Below are 17,463 nucleotides of genomic sequence, written 5' to 3'. Positions count from 1 at the left end.
GCTTCTTCCCTCCCCTCCCCTTCCCTCCCACTTATCCCCCACTCCTCGCTTCTCCTCCCCGCCCCTTTCTTCACTTCATTCTTTCATTTACGCATTCATTCAACACTCAGAGCATCCAGTGTTCAGGCATGGGGGCGAGTAACAGAGAATGAGACACAAGCTTTCTGCTCTCACGAGCCTTTGTTAGAAAGATCATACTAACTAATCAGGAAAATACCAGATAATGGTATTAACATGCACAGGAAAGGATGCTAAGATAGAGGGGGTCTGGCAGCTTCTTTGTGCTAGGTGGTCGGGGGGAGATTCTCTGAGGAGGTGAGATTCAGAAATAAGAACCATCACGGTGTGGGGGCCGCAGTCAAGTTGGGGCTGCCGGAAGGTAACTTTCCCGGCAGGAAGCAGCTGGGTGGAGGGAGCCCGGGGTCTCACCTTCACTGCCCTGTGAGGGGACACGGCTCCGGACAGCCCTGAGTCCAGGCTAGCCCAAGGTCCAGGACTCCAAGGCTGCCAGAATATACCTCGTGCCTACAGGTGTGCTATCGTGGGGACCCAAGGGGTGACACACTTTTGTCAGAGTGTCGAGGCTGCCTGGCCGCCCCGCTCCCCGCCCTCCCCGCCTGCCGGGCGCAGCATGGCTCCTGGAACAGCATGGGTGGCGCAGAGGAGGGGCTCCCCACGTGCCAGGAAGCAAGGCCCAAGATAATAAACCTCTAACCGGGTTGGGAGAAAGCTGCGCCTGTGTGAAGGCATTGGCAAGTGGGGACTGTTGTTCACAGCCGCTCTGAGACGAGAGGAGGGCGGCCGAGGGCCGGCGAGCTGAGCGATGAGAATGGTTGGGGTGGACGTGGGGGGCCAGGGGTGCTGGCTCCTCAGTGCCCATTGTCCCCTTGCCCGCTGAGCCGCAGCTGCCGAGCGTGGTTTGCCGCCCTGGCCTCTGAGCCAGACTTCGCCTCTTAGCTCTCGTCACCTCAGTGTCCTCATCCGTGTAATGAGGATAGTTGTTCTGCTCTCACGAGATGGTCAGGACACACATCACGTAACCTTCAGCACCACCTGAAATTTATCCCGTTTTAAAGACAAGGAAAGAGGGGCTCAGAGAAGGCAAGCCACTTGCCCAGGGTGACACAGCGCAGAGTCAGTCTTGGGAGCCCTGCCCTTAACCATGTGTGTGTGTGTGTGTGTGTCCATTTGTGAGATGAGGCCCCCTAGGCAGAGGGAGACCACGTGGATGTTTGCACGAAGCCACGCGGTGTTTGCACCCAGCTCTGCTGCACTCTCGAGGCTGGGCAGGGTGGCCTTTGAGCGGAGGCAGCTGGGGTTTTGAGCTGGACTTCTGGTGCAGCCTCTGTGGGGGTTCAAGGCCCAGAGAGGAGAGGGATACTGCCTGGGGACCCCCAGAAGTTGGGGCAGAGCCCGGCAGCCCTGAAACCCTGGTCAGTGGGCCCTGGCTTGCCCTCTCGCCTCTGTTCAGCTGGGACAGGTGGGGCACAGGGGACCCTCCGAGGCCCCCAGGCCTGCAGGTCCCTGGAGCTGCTGTGGTGGCCGAGGCTGGGAGGGGGTCCCCGAGGCCATCTCGGGAAACCCAGTGCTCGTCACAGTCAGGCTTCACTTGGGGTTCACGGCCGACCCGAGTCTGAGGAAGGGAGGTGGAGAGGAAGAAAGAGGAACGGGGATAAGGTCCCTGCTCCCATGACCACCTCTTCTGCACGCCACCATCCAGCCCCATTCTGGCATGAACCGGGGCTCTCACAGGGGCAGGGCAGCCTGGTGGTTAGGGCCCCGGCTGTGCGCTCGGCCAGACCTGGGTTCCAGCCATGGATCTGCGCTCGGCAGCTGTGTGACTTGGGCCGGGGTCTTCCTCATTTGGCATCTGTGCAGTGGGGAATTTATGCTCCTTAGGCTTAGGCAGGTCGGAGAGGTGACCGGGCACACAGCAGGCCCTCGGCAGCTCAGAACTAGTGCAGTTCGTTATCATCCTTACTGCAAAACCCGAGTAAAACCGCTCTGGGGGCCAGGGATTGGGGCGCCAGCACCTGGCATATAGCAGGTCCTCATTCAGGTACGTATTGAAGTCAGAAGGGAGCGGGAAGGGAGCAGGGAAGGACGGCGTCTACTCATTCTTCCAGCCTTTTGTTATCCTCAGGGAGAGCCTTCAAATCTTGGGGTGCTGCTTGCAGGGCGCTTAGCGCAGGGTAGCAGGCTCGCTGCTCAGGGATGAATTCCCTAGGGGACGCTGTGACTCCCTCGTCCCAGTTTGGATCTGTTGTTCCTCAAGAACATCTTGCTCTCTTTCGCTTACTGATCTAAAAACGCGAAATTCCAGCTGCTCTGGTGGAGAAAGACATGTCCTCTAGCCCCAGGCAAGGCAATCAGATGAAGACTCCAGGGGGGTCCCCCTGTCCTTCCCAGGAGGCCCGAGGAGAGGGTGGCCCCCTAGCCCCCAGGGCCACTGGGCAGCCCAGCAGGAGGAACTAGGCAGGGTCCTCGGCCGCCCCATTTCCATTTTAGGGGAGGCCAGGGTGTGCAGCTTTATTAGACGCCCCGCTCTTCAAAGAGGGGCTATGATTACAGACTGGCCTCGCCACGGCGGGCGGGGCCACACAGCGGGCTCTCCCCAGTGTGAAAAACGCTACTTTCTGCTTGAGCTCGGGGTGGGGCCTGATAAAGCAGGGAGATGCGTTCCTGGCTGTTTCTAGAAAGATCTCCGTTCCAGATGACTTTTTTCTCCCCTCCCAAGATTAATTAAAGGCATCTTCTGTCATTAAAATGACTATTTGAATAAGGATGTGATAAAGGAACACGAGGAAGGAGTCTTGGGCTCGGTTTATAAATAGTCTGGGGTGGACTTGTCGAATCAAGTCATTTCTGGGTGGTTGTTGTTGTTTTTCCCCGTATCAGAATTCTTTTCCCTGTTGCCTTGGAAACCAGCCTAGGGAGAGGGATGCTGGGAGTTATAGGACTTGGGTTCAAGCCTCACTGAGTCCTTCATTCCACACGGTAGGCACGTCGAGGGCCCTGCTGATTGCTGGGTGTAAGAAGCAAGGGTGATTGGGACACGCACCTGCTGCCCGTGGGCTCGGAGTCCGGTGGGGAGACTGATGCGTAAATTGAGTCACAGCCCAGCTTTTAATGATGCGGTGGGGGTAATACGGCGATGTGGGAGCCCAGAGGTGGCCTCCATGGGCATGAAGATTTGGGGGGAGGCTTCTTGGAGGAAGGAGTAAGCTGAGGTTTGAAGGACAAGAGATTCTGACTAGGTGAGGAACAGGTGGAATGGTGTCCTAGCCAGAGGGAACAGCATGTGCCAAGGACTGAACAAGAGACAGTGTGGCACATCCCAGAGACTGTCAAAGTCCAGATTGTGGGCGACTCCTATGGAAAATCAGGGCGCCTATCACAGATTTACTATGAGGTCTGGGACAGCTGTCTACCTGGGCCTGATTCTTCAATGAAATGAGAAGTTTGGCCTTCGACTGGCCCTCCGAAAACTTTGCTCCATCCCACGGGGAGAGAAAACAGGTTTAAGCTGGGTCCACAAGTCAGCCCTTCTCACGGTCCCAGGAATTAGTATCCAGACCAGTTATCAAGCAAGGAAACTATTTGATTTACAAGCAGACAAGTCCTTCTGCAGGCATTTCCTGACCCAGGGTAGTCTGAGGACAGCCAGAGAAGTGTGTGGAATAGTCACTGCCCTCATGCATGGGGCTTAGGGCAGAACTGACCATTGTAAGGGGTTTTAGAGGTGTGGATAGAGTCTGGCTTTGACCCTGGAAGGGGGAGGGCTTTGGAATCAGACAGATCTGGGTTCAAGTCCCAGAACCCCACTTTCCAGCTCAGTGACCTTGAGCAAATTCCTTCAGCTGTTTCAACCTCACTGGCCTTCTGTGCAAAATGGGGATAATTAAAAACAGGACTCACCCTATACGGTTGTTGCAAGGGTTATGTGAGGTAAAGTGTATGGGGTAACAAGCTCCCGGCAAACGGTAAATCCTCACTTAATGGTTATCATTTTTTGCGTTGCATCACCTTCCTCACAACATAACATTAGTAGATCCAGGCCCAGGATGTATACTCCTGGAGTGTCCAGTCTTTGGGGAAGCAGAATGTGCAGAGGGTCGTGCAATTAATCGAGATCTCCTGGGGGAGATTTGCTGAAGGTGGTCTTGGGGTAGGAAGAAGTCCAACAGAGATGGCGAATAGCGGAAGGCAGCTCCAGGCAGGGGTACAGCCTGTGCAGAGGCCCAGAGGCAAGACTGAATATGGCCATGCCCAATGGCCTTTGCATATGCCATTCTCTTTCAGCCTTCTTGGAGAACTCCTATTCACCCTTCAAAACCCTACCCACATTTCATTCTTCCAATTGCAGATTCTCAGTAAATGATCATCTTCCCTTTGCTCTTCATTCCTTAACTTCCTACTTTCTTGGTTGGGTTTCATCTACGCCTCTTAAGTTTCCATTATAGTATGTTATTCACTAGTCCCTCTGAGCCTTGGTACTTGTATTGCAAATGTTCGGGGTTTTTTCGGGTTTTTTCTTCCACCCAAGGGATTCTCTAGAGTGTGCTTGTTTGTATCAGACTTAGGGGAGAAAATGATATAGCCTCAGGTTTGAGGTGGTCCATTGGGACTCCCTTCCCCCTTAATGGCAGAAACCAGAAAGCTACCCTGGGCTCTTCAGGGACTATAGGTCCCCTCAGGGCCAGCACAGAGCTCACACAGAGTAACAGCACAGGGAACGCTTGTTGAATGAATGAATGAATGAATGAATGACATTCTGATTTCTGGAACTGCACACGCTCACCCAGAAATGGTGACCTCTAGGCTCTCCGTCCCACTGTGGATAAAATCCCCGTCTATTTCCTGGATCTCAGTAGCTCCTCCAACACTTTTTGGATTAATTATGTAAGGAGATGGCTTTCTTTCCTTTTAGATGCTCAGCAACATCCCAAGAGTTTCCTGGAGAGAACAGAAGAATTTGCAGAAAAAGTCCTCTGGCGGGGAAAGTGCTCGGGCTGCCCCAGTTTTCAGAGAGTGACGCTTTTTATAGTCACACTTTCAGACCACATTGTACCTAAAGGGAGCCAGGAGTGGGGAGCAGGCACGCAATCTGGCTTCCCAGTTCCCTTCTGCACCCCTCTCCCCTGTTGAGGAAGGAGGCGGGACTGTGCTGTCCTGCCTGCTGCCTGGTCTCCTCTGCCTTCCCTGACACTCCGCTTCCACCCAGACTGATGTGGCAAGGACCAGGTCCTCCTCCGCCTTGTCCAAGGTGCGAAGCTGTGGCTCGCACATGCCACCGCTTAATAGCTGTGTGGCCTTAGGCTGGTCACTGAATCCCCCTGCCTCACTTTTCCCATCTGTAAAGTGGGGGTAATAACTCTAATACAAGCCTCATTTCATTGGTGGGAGGAGCAGACAGTGTAATACAATGCCGGGCACACAGTAAACAGTACCGTCTGCATCAGTGACAATGATGACTTTGATGATTTCATCTCTGAAAATCAGAGAGGTTCAGTAACTTACTGAGGGCCACACAGCCAACAAGTACTAGAGGCACTTAAGGTCTACAAACCCTTAACTATGATACTCGATGGATTTAGCATATCCAAGGCTGGGACCAGGGTGAGGTGGCTAAAGCACACGCCCAGGGCACAAAATTGAAGGAAGCACCAAAAAAAAGTGTCATCAAGATAAATATCTTAATGCAGTATTTTTTTTAAAATCAAAATTAATTCGAAAATCCATGACGAGCAAACTGTCAACATTATACGTACAGGCAGGATCGGTATTACCGATATTTTTTGTCCTTTTGCCTCTGAGGTCAATATGGCTCGGCCCAGCCCTGGCCGAGTCTCTCTTTGTTGGACGATAAGGATTTTACTGACTTTTCACAAAGATGACTATTGTATATGACTGTGATAAACACCCCTGAAGCAAAAGGTTTGTATAGATCCTTCTCATTTCCAGACAGGTTGCTGGATGTGGAACTGGGTCATGAAACGCCAAGGTCAAAAGGCAGGCACACCCTCCCACCCCAACCTTTTATTATGAAACATTTCAAACATGTGGAAGAATTGTACAGAGGACACACATAGTCTAACCAGGTGGATTCTGTGGTTGCTCATGTTTTGCTTTATTTGCTTTATGAAGATGTAGCCAGCCAGCCATTCCTCTGTGTGTGTGCGTGTGTGTGTGTGTGTGTGTGTACACACGTAACTATTTTTGCTGCATTTCAAAGTAAGTTATAGACATCAGTCCACTTCAGCATGTGTGTCCTTAACTGGCAAACCATCGTTTTTAAGACTTTGGACCTTGAATGCTAAATTCCCTTCAGGAAATACATACCAATTTCCACTTCCATCTGTGGATAAATGGTCTCTCTCTTGCCGCAGTCTGGCCAACACTGGGTGTTATCATTTTAAAGGTGTCCTAGGTGCTGCTTTGGTTGACCTTTTTTCCTCCTGAAGGTTCTCAGTAAATCTTCCTCACGTCTGTGCCCAGGTGGCCTGTGAAAAAGTTGCGTCCCTTTCCAGCTCCTTAGGCATTTCTGGTGACACTCTTCTGGGGTTAGATGGGGAGGACCCAGCTCTTTCTTATCGCGGCTGCCCACTGGAAGTCCCGGTCCACTGGGCGAGGGAGCAGGGCTGCTGGCTGTAGACACTCCGTGGGAGGAAAGTGTACAAACCCCGGAGGCCAGAAGCTCTGGGAGCCTGGAGGCTGTACAGGGTGGTGGGTTGGGCCAGACACATGTGTGGAGGTAGGATCTGGGCCCCTGTGCCCTTTCCCTCACCTGTATAATGGGGTGATGCTTCCTACAGGTCCTGTAAGAGCCCCTCGTCCCCCTTCTCTCTCCCCTCACTCTGCTGGCCCTGGTTTCCTGGTGCATCAGGTGCCATCCTGCCGCTGGGCGTTTGAATCTCCTGTGATTTCTCTGGGTCAGGAAGTTGGGAGGAGCGGGGTGGCTCTGGCTCGGGGCCTCTCGTGGGGTTGCCACCCAGGGCAGCGGTCCTCCAAGGTTTTGATGGGTGACATGGGATCTGCTTCCAGAGTGGCTCGCTCCCGTGGCTGGGAGTCAGTGCTGGCTGTGGGCTGGGGGCCTCAGACTTCGCCATGTGGGTCTCTCCGCAGGGCTGCCTGAGCGCCCTCACAACCTGGCGATCAGTCGGCTTCCTCCAGCACAAGGTGGAAGCTGCGATGCCTTTTATGGTCGCGTTTTGGAAGTCACTTCTGCCTTATCTCTTGGGCACACAAACCACTGACTCATTGTGGGAGGGGACCACACCAGGGTGTGAACCACAGGGGGCAGGGATCCGTTTGAGGGGGTTGCCTACCCCCTTGGAAGACCTTCGCAGATGACGTCACCTCTCTGGGCCTCAGTCTCCTCCTCTGTCAAATGGGTTTGTGTGAGGATTCATGAGTTAATGCCTATGAACGCTTAGAATGGCACCAGAGTCTCAGTTACACTCTCAGTAAATGTTAGTCACCAGGATAGTGTCCCGCCGGACTGTGAGCCTTGAAGACAGGGATGGTTCTCAGTCTCTGTCTCTGGGGCCCATCCCGGAGTGCGCACTCTCTGAATGTTTACGTGAATGAGCGGGAGAATGAATGATCATTACAGCCCAAGGACCAGGCATCCAGAGAAAGAGACCCACGTCGGCTGCATTGTGAGACGTCTCCATGAAAAACTTTCTCAAGTGAGGCCCTCTGATCGGTGTCTAGGGAGCAAATATTTGTTCAAAACTGGAGCGATGTGGGTGGGGAAAAGTGCCCAGGATGCAATCAGACTGATCAAAGTTTCACTCTCGGACACGGCGTTTGAGCAATGAATATTTACTGAGCCACAGCTCTGGACCATTTGCCATGTCAGACCCGGAGTAGGGCAGGGAGGGAGGGAGGAAACAGCCTCCGTCCATGCTCTGGTGGTACCCTTGCTGTGTGATCTTGGGCAAGTGAATCTGTGTCTCTGAGTCTGCATTTCCTCATCTGTAACGCAGAGGGTGGATCCCTGTCAGAAGGAGAATGCTGCTTCAACAAGTGTGCCTCCCTTCAGGATTCAGCCTCTGCTGACCCCTCCCCACAGGCACCCCCTCCAGTCTCAGATGCTGCTGTCTTGTGTCGCCCCCGCCCCGGGAAATTCCAACCACTCCAGCTCCACAAGAGTTAAAAACCCAGGCGCTCATGTGACCCAGTGTAAACCATGAATCATTCCCCTTGCTCCCTGTGCCGAGCCTGCGCGCCCAGGATGGGGCAGGTGCTGTGCCCCGGGGTTGCCATGGCAACCCCGCCTGTACTGAAATGCAGCCCGGCCCCGTTCCTTCCTTGGGGGGCCTCGAGGGCTGTTTCACCTGGCTGGGTGTTGCCTTTCAGGGAGGGAGGGAGAGAAGGCTGGAACAGAGGGAGAGAGGGAGGGAGAGAGAGAGGGAGGCACGCTTAGGGAGGAACAAGTGGAAATGGAGACAGGGGAAGGAAGGAGAGGCTGGGAACCTGACAGAGAAACGGACCGCCAGAGGGAGACAGACTGACAACCGGCCAGAGGTCCCAAGACGCTTGCTGCCTGTCGCCCTAGAGGCAGTTTCCCAACTGTTCCAGCCTTCCCCAGGCTGCCAGATCTCCGACATACATGCACACATGCGCCCACACGCACACACGTGCCGCCGCATCTCCCCGTGCGCCCGCGGTCAGGGCACAGGGCGAGTAGGCTGTCGGGCACGTGCAGCCACCATCAGCCCCGCGGGATGGTGAGCGAGTTGGGACTTGGGGGGAAGAACAAATAGAGGCGGACGTCAGCTCCCTGGGCGGCCACCTCCCCGAGGCCCCTCCTGCATTCCTGGGCAGCGAAGCCCCTCGCTGAGAACGGGGGCTGATGTCATCCTGGGCTGCCGAGCCAGGGGACCTGGGGCCCCGGTGGCTGCCTCTGGAAATGAGCTAGCTGCCTGCCAGCCCACAGGTTTGGAACCCCCGGCCGGAGGACTGGAAACCTGCACAGGTCAGGTGAGCGGGGTCCCCGCCGCCACGGGCAACCAGGCACGGGGCAGAGACAGTGAGGGACACCCAGTCCTTCCAGCGGGTGCCTGCGGGGGGCCGCCTACCTGGGAGAAAGTGAGGCTGAGGGTGCCTGGGGGCCACTGCCTCTTCCTTCCCCCACCTCTGGGGACCGTCACGCCCTGGAGCCAGCGAGGCAACCCAGTTCCTCAAAGCTCCTTGTCACCCGAGCCAGCCAGCCAGCCAGCCAGCCTGCGGGTGCTGGGAACTGGATCTTGGAGCTCCTGGCGTGTTTACTCACAACTCCGGGGGGTGGACTCGCAGCCTGACCCTGAACCGCCTCCGGTTCTGAGCGAGACCCGAGGATGCCGCCAGCTGCTGGCTCAGCAATGTCTATTTACTCTCAGTCCGGCTGAAGAGGGCTGCTGGCTTTTCTCTCAAGAGAGCCCAGAACTTCCATGAGCGGACAGTAGGAAGAGGGGAGAGGGCCCTGACATCTCACCTCCTTCCTCCCTCTCCCCCCGGCCCCATGGATTACCTGGGAGACAAACTCACGGTGGCCCAAAGCCACATGACCCAGTGGATGGGGACCGTCCGGCGGTCCTTCCAGGAGGCCCTCAACTTAGTGACCACCACGGTGGGCCACGAGCGGGCGAGCGGAGAGCCCGCCAGCCGGACCTCCTTCAAGCGCACCTCATCCTTCCGACACCTTGCTTCCCGGAGCCGGGAATCTTTCCGCCGCTTCTCGGCCCGCAGCCAGCAGAGATTTTCTTCCCTGAGGAAAAGGCAGCCGGACTCAGAGCCACCGGATCTTGTAAGCTTATTATGTTTTTTTAAAAATATTAAAACAAGTGTGAAAACTCCTCCCTGCCCCAGGGAGGAGGAGGAGGAGGGGGTCCCATAGATCCAGCCGGGGAAGTGGCCTCTTCCAGAATCATTGTCAGTCGAGCCCAGCCGCTTCCTGCTCCCGTGCCTGGGAGAGGCGTGTGGTGGTGATTCCCCTGACGGTGGACTGGCTCGCTCCCCCGAAGCGGTCGGGAGATTTATACCGGATTCAGTATCTATCCGGACGGGGCCGGCACACGAGCGGGGCTGGCTCTGCCGGTGGATTTATCTGTAAGTGCCGGCACTTCAGCCCCGACACAAATGCTTGTCTGCCCTATTTTTAGGGAGGCTTAGCTGGCACCTGCTTCATCCCTCACAACCCTCTGGGATGACCCAGGGTCCACGTCATGTGCACGTGTGGCTGTGGCTCTCGCGGCCTGTCGTTGAGCCAAATCGCGAGGTCTCATCTGATCACCCGAGGTGGTGGGCAGGTTTGCCCGCTGACCCATGAGCCTGGGGCTTGGTGTGAGTGGGCCAGGATGGGGGTGCTCAGTCTGGGTCCTGGGACTCCACCATCTCTCACTCTGGCAAGCTTGATGGGGCTTGGGAGGCCAGGGTGGAAAGACATCTAATAATTAAAAACCCAATCTGCAAAAAGGTTTTTTTCCTCAAGGACCTTACTGATGATTTAGAGAGGTGGCGCTGAGCCCAGAGAGGGAAAGACACCTGCCTAGGGTAGCACAGCAAATAAGCGGCAAAGCCAGGGCCAAAACCCGCAGCTCTGATCCCCACTCAGGGTTGTTTCCAACCAAGCTCCAGACCTTCCTGATAACTTCAGGGAAGCCCACACCACTGACCAAGATGAACTCAGAGAGGGCCTGGTATTATCACGAAAGAGACGTCTGCCACCTGACTATGTGACTCAGTTCGTAGGACACTGGGTGATGGGTAAAGAGCTCAGCCAGCTCCTTCCCTGGATTCAGCCTTGTGATGAGTCCCGATGGTCATTAGGGATGGAGCTGTGGGGTGCACCAGGCTCTGAGACAGCCTCCTGCACCCACGTGGTCCCTGAAAGCGCACACCGGCCCTCAGGGTGCAGAGACCCGCCCCCCCCCCCACCGGCTAGCTGAGAGGTGCAGTGATGGTCCCAGGGTCACACAGCAACCAGAGCACTCAGGTGCACACACGTCTCATTAATGTGACATCTTTCCCTTCTGGGTCTGTGCTGCTTTGTGGCTCTGGACAAATCATCGGGGCCTGAATATATGAGACAGTTCCCCAGCCCAACCTCTGGGAGGAGTGACTTAGCCCAGGGTGGGGAAAGCCTCTCGTTCATTCTTTCTGTCCCTCTGTCTCTGTCTCTATGGGTGTGTCCCTCTGTCTCTTTCCTCCTTCACTCTTGTTCCCTCCCTGGCAGTTCAGTTAAGGGTGTGAGGTTGGTAATGTTCAGTTCTCCCGCCGTGTGACCTTGGGCGTTAGCCTGAGTCCCCAGGCCTCATTGCCCTGCTCTCCTGCTTGCTGAATGAATGAATGAATGAATGGAGGAAGTTAGGTGGCGCAGGGCCTTTGTCTCCTGTGTTCACTGTTGCCATGCAGTGCCTCCAACAATGTTAATACTTGCTAGATAAATCTGGGCTAAATAAATCTGGTCCCTTCCCATTTAGTATTTGGCCCCTACCAGTTGGCATTGGAGTTGAAGGCTTGAATCAGACTTGGCCATGTCTTGGCAGAGGGACCTTGACCCATTCTCAAGCCTCAGTTTCCTCTTCTGTCAAATGGGGAGAACTTATCAGGTGATTGAAACGGGCACCCACCCCGATGCCTGGCACAATGTAGGTGTGTGCTCACAGATGCTTTCTGTCTGTTGGGTACCACGATGTTTTGACTGAGCAGAATGGGGGCAGAGTTGGGATGGGGACACCTGCTCTGTTGCAGAGGACCTGGGTTTGACTCCTGGTTCTGCCACTTCTCAGCTGTGTGACCTTGGGTGGACTGTTTGCCCTCTCTGTGCCTCAGTTTCCTCATCTGCAAAATGGGGATTATCCTCATGTCCTAGTTACATGTACCATCTCACTTAAGGGCAGTGACATGCCCATAGACATGTGATGCCTGGGGCCGTGCTTAGCCCATGGTATGTGTGCCTTAAAAGTTAGCTGTTGTGACAACCAAACCTTTTCTTTCAAACAAGTCCTTCAAAGATTCCCAGTGAACTGGGAAATCCACACACGCCCCTTTTACTTGGGAACTTTGCTTAAATATTTGTTTTATGGGAGAAAGTTTTTTAAAGCCACAGACAAGAGTTCAGGACACCTGCGAGATCTCTGGGTGGGGCTGGGAGGGGGCCAGGATTTCAGTCTTTAGGACTTAAACTTGTACGTGATTTATCTAAATAAGCCTTCTGTTCCAAATCCTGCCTCAGGCTCCTATTTACTCTGAGCAGAGTGGAAGAATCTATGGCAGGCAGAAAGTCACCCTCAGAGGCGTGCCCCGAAACGTTTTTCTAAAGCCAGCCTTGAACTAATTTGCTAATGGCCTGCCTTGGCGGCGTCTGCGGGGTAGAGGTGGGGAGCGGGGAAACAATCACATTGTCTCTGAGGACAAAGGCAGGAAGAAGCACGTCTGTGCCGCAGCCCAGCGCGAGCCTGAGAACGAGGCCAGCAGATGAGGTGGGCTGCAAGCAGAGGCCAGGCAGAAAATTCCAGAAGCCAGGCACGGTGGCAGTGCCACAGAGGCCGAGGGCTGGAGTAAAAGTGGGAAGGGAGGGGGTCCTCCAGGGCCAACGGTGTTCTGTTCCACAAAGAGGGCTTTGAAACTGGACAGACTTGGGGTCAAGTCTCAGCTCCCCCGTATGCTGGCCCGGTGACCTTGGGCAAGTTAAATCACCTCTTTCAGCCTCAGTGTCCTCATCTGTGAAGTGGGGGTTCTTCTGGGACTTGTCTGGTGGGGGGTCCAGTGGGACAGAATGAGTAAGAAACCAGCCCGGCCCTGGCACCTGTTAAGCACCCGGCATCCAGGAAGGGCTCAGAAAGTGTGCGTTTCTTACCACTTTCAAGGGGGGACCGGATGCAGGTGCTGTGGATATGAGTCCCACCTGCAGGTGGCCACACTGTTGCCACTCGCAAAGGAGATAAGAAGCTACCTGACCTTTCGTGGGCATTTACTGTGTGCCAGGCCCTAAACGTTAGGTGTGAGGTGTCCCTTCTTTGTGTGTCTTCATTCATCCACCCACATTTTCATTCCACCAGTATTTATCAAGCACCCACCAGGGGCTGGCGCTGGGGAAAGAGCTGTGAGTAAACCAGGCACAACTCTGGCCTCTATAGAGTTGCCTTCAAGAGAGTAAATAATAAAACCCCACGTCAGCACATAAGTATGTCATGTATGTTCTGAAAACGAGGGAGCTGTCTTAAAAGATCGAGGGCTTGTCTGTAACACCAAACTCGTGCCATATGTCAGAGTTTATCGGACACCCCCATGACAATCTTGGGCCTGATCGTTCTTTGGGGGCCGGGGGGCAGTCCTGCGTAGGACCATCCCTGGCCTCTCCTCACTAGATGCCAGTAGCACCCTCAAGTCATGACAACCAAAAATGTCTCCAGACATTTGCCAAGTGTCTCTGGGAGAAGAGGGCAGAACATCCACCCCCTCCCCAGCTGAGAACCCCTGCTGTAGGTAAATCAGTTTGGGGTCTATAATCATAACCGGGGTACTCTTCCAAGGACCTGAGTTGGGGAAGAGAGGCAGGCAGGGACCCGACATCCCTCAAGCTTACCAGGAGTTTGTCTCATCGAATCCACACATTTGCCTGCCCCTGAGAGACGTGGGGTGGAGCCCCATATTTCACGGATGAGAAATCAGAAGCACAGAGAAGTCAAGTCACAGGCCTGGGGCCACACAGCTGGGATCGGTGAGGCTGAGACTCCAACACTCTAGTGTGTCGGCCCCGCTGGGCCCACGGCGGCACCCGGTGCTGGGGACTCATTGTCGAAGCATCGGAGTCCATGCTTCTTCGATCCTCAGTGGGAGTGTTTGGTTCTGTGTCAATTATGGAGTGAAATGGATGCTTAAAATATTCAGCAGGGCTCAGCATCTCCCCACTCCGCAAGCGTACACACTCTCCCTCCCTCCTTTTTTAGCAAGTGGGAGAAAATTTGAAGGGAAAGAGATGTTTGTGACCCTCATCTTCAGAAGCCCCCATTTCAGTCAATGCCTCCTCCGTGTCCGTTTCTTTAGACTGCCATAATAAACAACCACACGCATGGTGGCTGAGGACAACCGAAATGTGGAGACCAGACGTCCCCAATGGAGGTGTTGTCAGGCCATGTGCCCTTCTGGGGTTCTCAGGGCGGGTCCTTCCTGCCTCTTCCCGCCGCCGAGGGCTCCTGTGTTCCTGGGCTCGTGGTCTCATATGTGCAGTCCCTGCCACTGGCCTCACACGGCTGTCTCCTCTGTCTCTTATGAGGACACTTGTCATTGGATTTAGGGCCCTCCGGATCATCCAGCATGGTCTCATCTGGAGAACCTTAACTGAATTAGTTAACGTCTGCAAAGACCTTCTTCCCAAGTAAAGTCACATTCACAGGTGCCAGCGGTTAGGATGTGGACGTATCTCTTTGGAGACCACCATTCAGCACACTGCCCTCCTCACTGCTTCTACTCTGGCCTCTTCCCCTCCAGGGCATCCTTCCTCCAGCCCCCTAGGGGGAAGTTGTCCCCCTGCCTCACTCAGACCTAGGAAGCCCCAGCTTCTTCCTGTGGCCTGCAAGGCCCTGTGGGACCTCGCCCTGCCTCCCTCTTGCCTTGACTCTTACTGCCGTCCTCCATGCTCATCTCACTCCTGCCACTTTGACCTCCTGCTCTTCTTCAGTCACCACACGCTCCTTCCAGACCCAGAGACTTTGCCCTCACAGTTCCCTCTGCCTGGAATGCTGTTCCCTCTCCCTTCACATCCGCAGAGAGGGTTCTCGACAGCCAGGGCTGGGACGAATCCCTGCCGTGCCATGTTTCTCTCCACCCTGTTCCCTGTTAATGTCCTCCTGGTACTTATCCCAGTCTGCACTTGGCTTCATTTCACTTGTTTATTCTGTCTCCTCTGCTAGAATGTAAGGTCTGCAAGGGCCGTGGTTCTGGTCAACTGGTCACCTCAGTATCGCCAGGACCTAGAGGAGCATCCACCACACCTGCCAGCTCGTGCCATCCTGTGCACCTTCCTGAAACCCACTCTCCTCTGTCTGTGTCCACCTTGTGGCACCATCTCCATATCACAGACGGGTCCACCAAGGCCCAGAGAGCATCAGTGATTTGGTCCTGGTACACACCTTCTAGGACTTGACACCAAGATTCCAGCCCAGGGCAGTTGGGGAATTCTTTCCTTATAGTGGGTCTGATGGAAAAATCTGAGATATAATGGTGATAAAAACTATAGATTGATTTGTTAGGAATTTTTTTATCTAATACCTTTTCTGTGCCAGGTGGAGGATGAGACAGACGGGGTCTCCGCCCTCCCAGGGCTCACAGGAACAGGGAGACACAGTAAACAGATAAGTCAACTAATGAATGAACAGATATTTGTAAGGGCTCTGAAGACATATGTCACAGGGTCTGGGGACTTGGTGGGAAGGGAGGCCTGGGAAGTCTTAGGAGGTGACATTTTAGGAGAGACCTGAATGAAAGGGATGGGCCTTAAGAAGGTTTGGGGGAAGACCATCTTGGCAGTGGGAGAAAGCACGTGCAAAGGCCCTGAGGCAGGACTGTGCCTGGTGTGTTTGAGGAACAGCAGGGAGACCAGGGTGGCTGTTGCAAAGCTAGTAGATGGGAGAGGACAGAAGATGAGTGGGCAGGGGCCAGCTTGTGTAGAGCCTGGGAGCTCTGGTAAGGATGTCAGATTTTAGTACCATAGGGTTTTGAGCAGGGGAGGGATATCAAGAGCAGAATAACAACCACCACTACCAGTTCTTGAGCACCTACTATGTGCCAGGCACAGGTTGTCATGTTTCCCCTGGAGACCTAGGGGCTTCAGGGGAATGGGTCCAGCTGCAGTGACCCCAGCCATCTGTGCCGATGCTGCCCGCCACTGCTCGTCCAGAGCCCTGCCAGGTACCCTGGCCTCAGGCCGCCCCTTGGGTGTGGAGCTGGGGCGCTGTTCTTCACTGCAGCCCCAGAGTCCAGTGTGCAGTGACTGCACCTCTGCTACGGTGGGGGCAGGCAGGCAGGATGGGCCACCTTATTTTGGGCTGGCCGCACCCCATTCCAGGTCTCCCCTTCATCCTGCAGGCAGCAGAATGATGTCACGCACAGAACAATGGCCCATTCATGGGTCCAGCCGGGACCAAAGGCTGGGCCCAGAGTCGGTGCCTCTGGGAGGGACCTGGAGTGGCGTGCAGGGCGGAACAAAGGCTTGGCTGCTCCACAGGGCTCCGCTGGTGTGAAATTATGTTGAGCTCCCCACCCCTCCCTGCCCTCCAACTAAAACAGTGGGGTGCACTCGCTTCATGTGTGGGGAGTGCAGAGAACCTCAACAGCAACAAAAAAATCCACCTGTGATTCTAACATCCAAGAAAACCACTCTTAGCATTTGAGTACATTTCCTTCCTGTCTTTTTCCCTCCATCAAAAGCAAAATCTCCCAGCTTCCGTCTCTTTCTGTTCTTTAAAAGACGTGCGGGTTTTGTCTGTCGTTAGTAAAGACCAGTGTTAATGCCCACGTGACCATCGGTCGTGCACACGTGTGCTCCCTCGTTACTCGCCTCTGCCTGGCCTTTCGGGGTGCTCCCCATTTGGGGTGATCGGGAAGGACACTGCCCGGGCGGCGCTGGGCGTGCACTTCCTTGTCTGGATTCCTGAGTGGTCCCTGGGGTTTAAACAAGCTCCTTTTCGTCTCTGTGACCCGAGGACCCCCCAGTGACTCTCACTTTCCCTCCCTCTTTTCATCGTTTTCAAATCTCAGCTATTTCGCTCTGACAAAATGCCTCTTGCTTTCCTCGTCGGGAAGTCAGAAATTTCAGGAAGGAAATCTGGATCGGTGCATATCACAGGGAACGTTGTATTTTTGGATTTCGCAAAGAATGGGGTCCCTGGCAACGAGTCACCGAGGTCATTCCTTACCAGAGGGAACGCTGTGTTGGTGTTGGGTTAGTTACAGTGGCCCGCTGGTAAATGTTTAACATTAACCGAGGCTTTGGGAGAGAAACCCCTATTTTATGTAGATTTGTCTATTCCCGTGGTGTAAATACGCCCACCAGGGCCGACTGCAAGCTACTAACTAGCTGCTGGTGCACACAGAGCCGGGGAAAGATGCGCAGCACGTCATTGTCACACAGCACTCCCCCCTCCTCATCCTCGGATGACGCAAGGTGACAAAATGCCCGCGTGATGAGATGAAGCGAGGAGGGTGGCGTAGGCGTGGTGACGCAGCATTAGGCTATCAGGGACCTTCTGATGATGACAGGTCAGGGGGAGGACCACTTGAGCTCTGGGTGGTCCCGGACCCTGGAGCCGTGACCGTGTCGATGGTTGGATGTCGAGGAATCCGGGAGGGACGGTGTGAGATTTCATCACGCCACTCAGAAAGGCGGACTGTTTATTTCTGGAACTTTCCATTTAATATTTTTGGACCGAGGTTGACCGCGGGTAACTGAAACCAGGGAAAGTGAACCTGCAG

The 17,463-nt window shown here is 54.7% G+C and overlaps 1 protein-coding gene across 5 annotated transcripts in view; it reads left to right on the top strand.

The window, feature by feature from the left end:
- The window catches only part of KIAA1671 (KIAA1671 ortholog), a 159,596-nt gene that overhangs the window by 88,813 nt on the left and 53,320 nt on the right, over nt 1-17,463 (top strand). Inside the window, exon 1 of one of the 5 annotated variants that reach the window (XM_072953660.1) lies at nt 8,380-9,793. The exons of the other annotated variants lie outside the window; for them this stretch is intronic. Coding sequence (XP_072809761.1) covers nt 9,509-9,793 — 285 coding nt within the window. The 5' untranslated portion in view covers nt 8,380-9,508. Of the gene's footprint in view, nt 1-8,379; nt 9,794-17,463 lie in introns of those variants that run through there. 5 annotated transcript variants of the gene reach the window in all.

This window comes from Vicugna pacos, chromosome 32 (genome assembly GCF_048564905.1).
Source record: "Vicugna pacos chromosome 32, VicPac4, whole genome shotgun sequence".
Lineage (NCBI taxonomy): Eukaryota > Metazoa > Chordata > Mammalia > Artiodactyla > Camelidae > Vicugna > Vicugna pacos.
The sequence above is the reverse complement of the archived record's forward strand: the minus strand, read 5'-3'. Positions and strand labels throughout refer to the sequence as shown.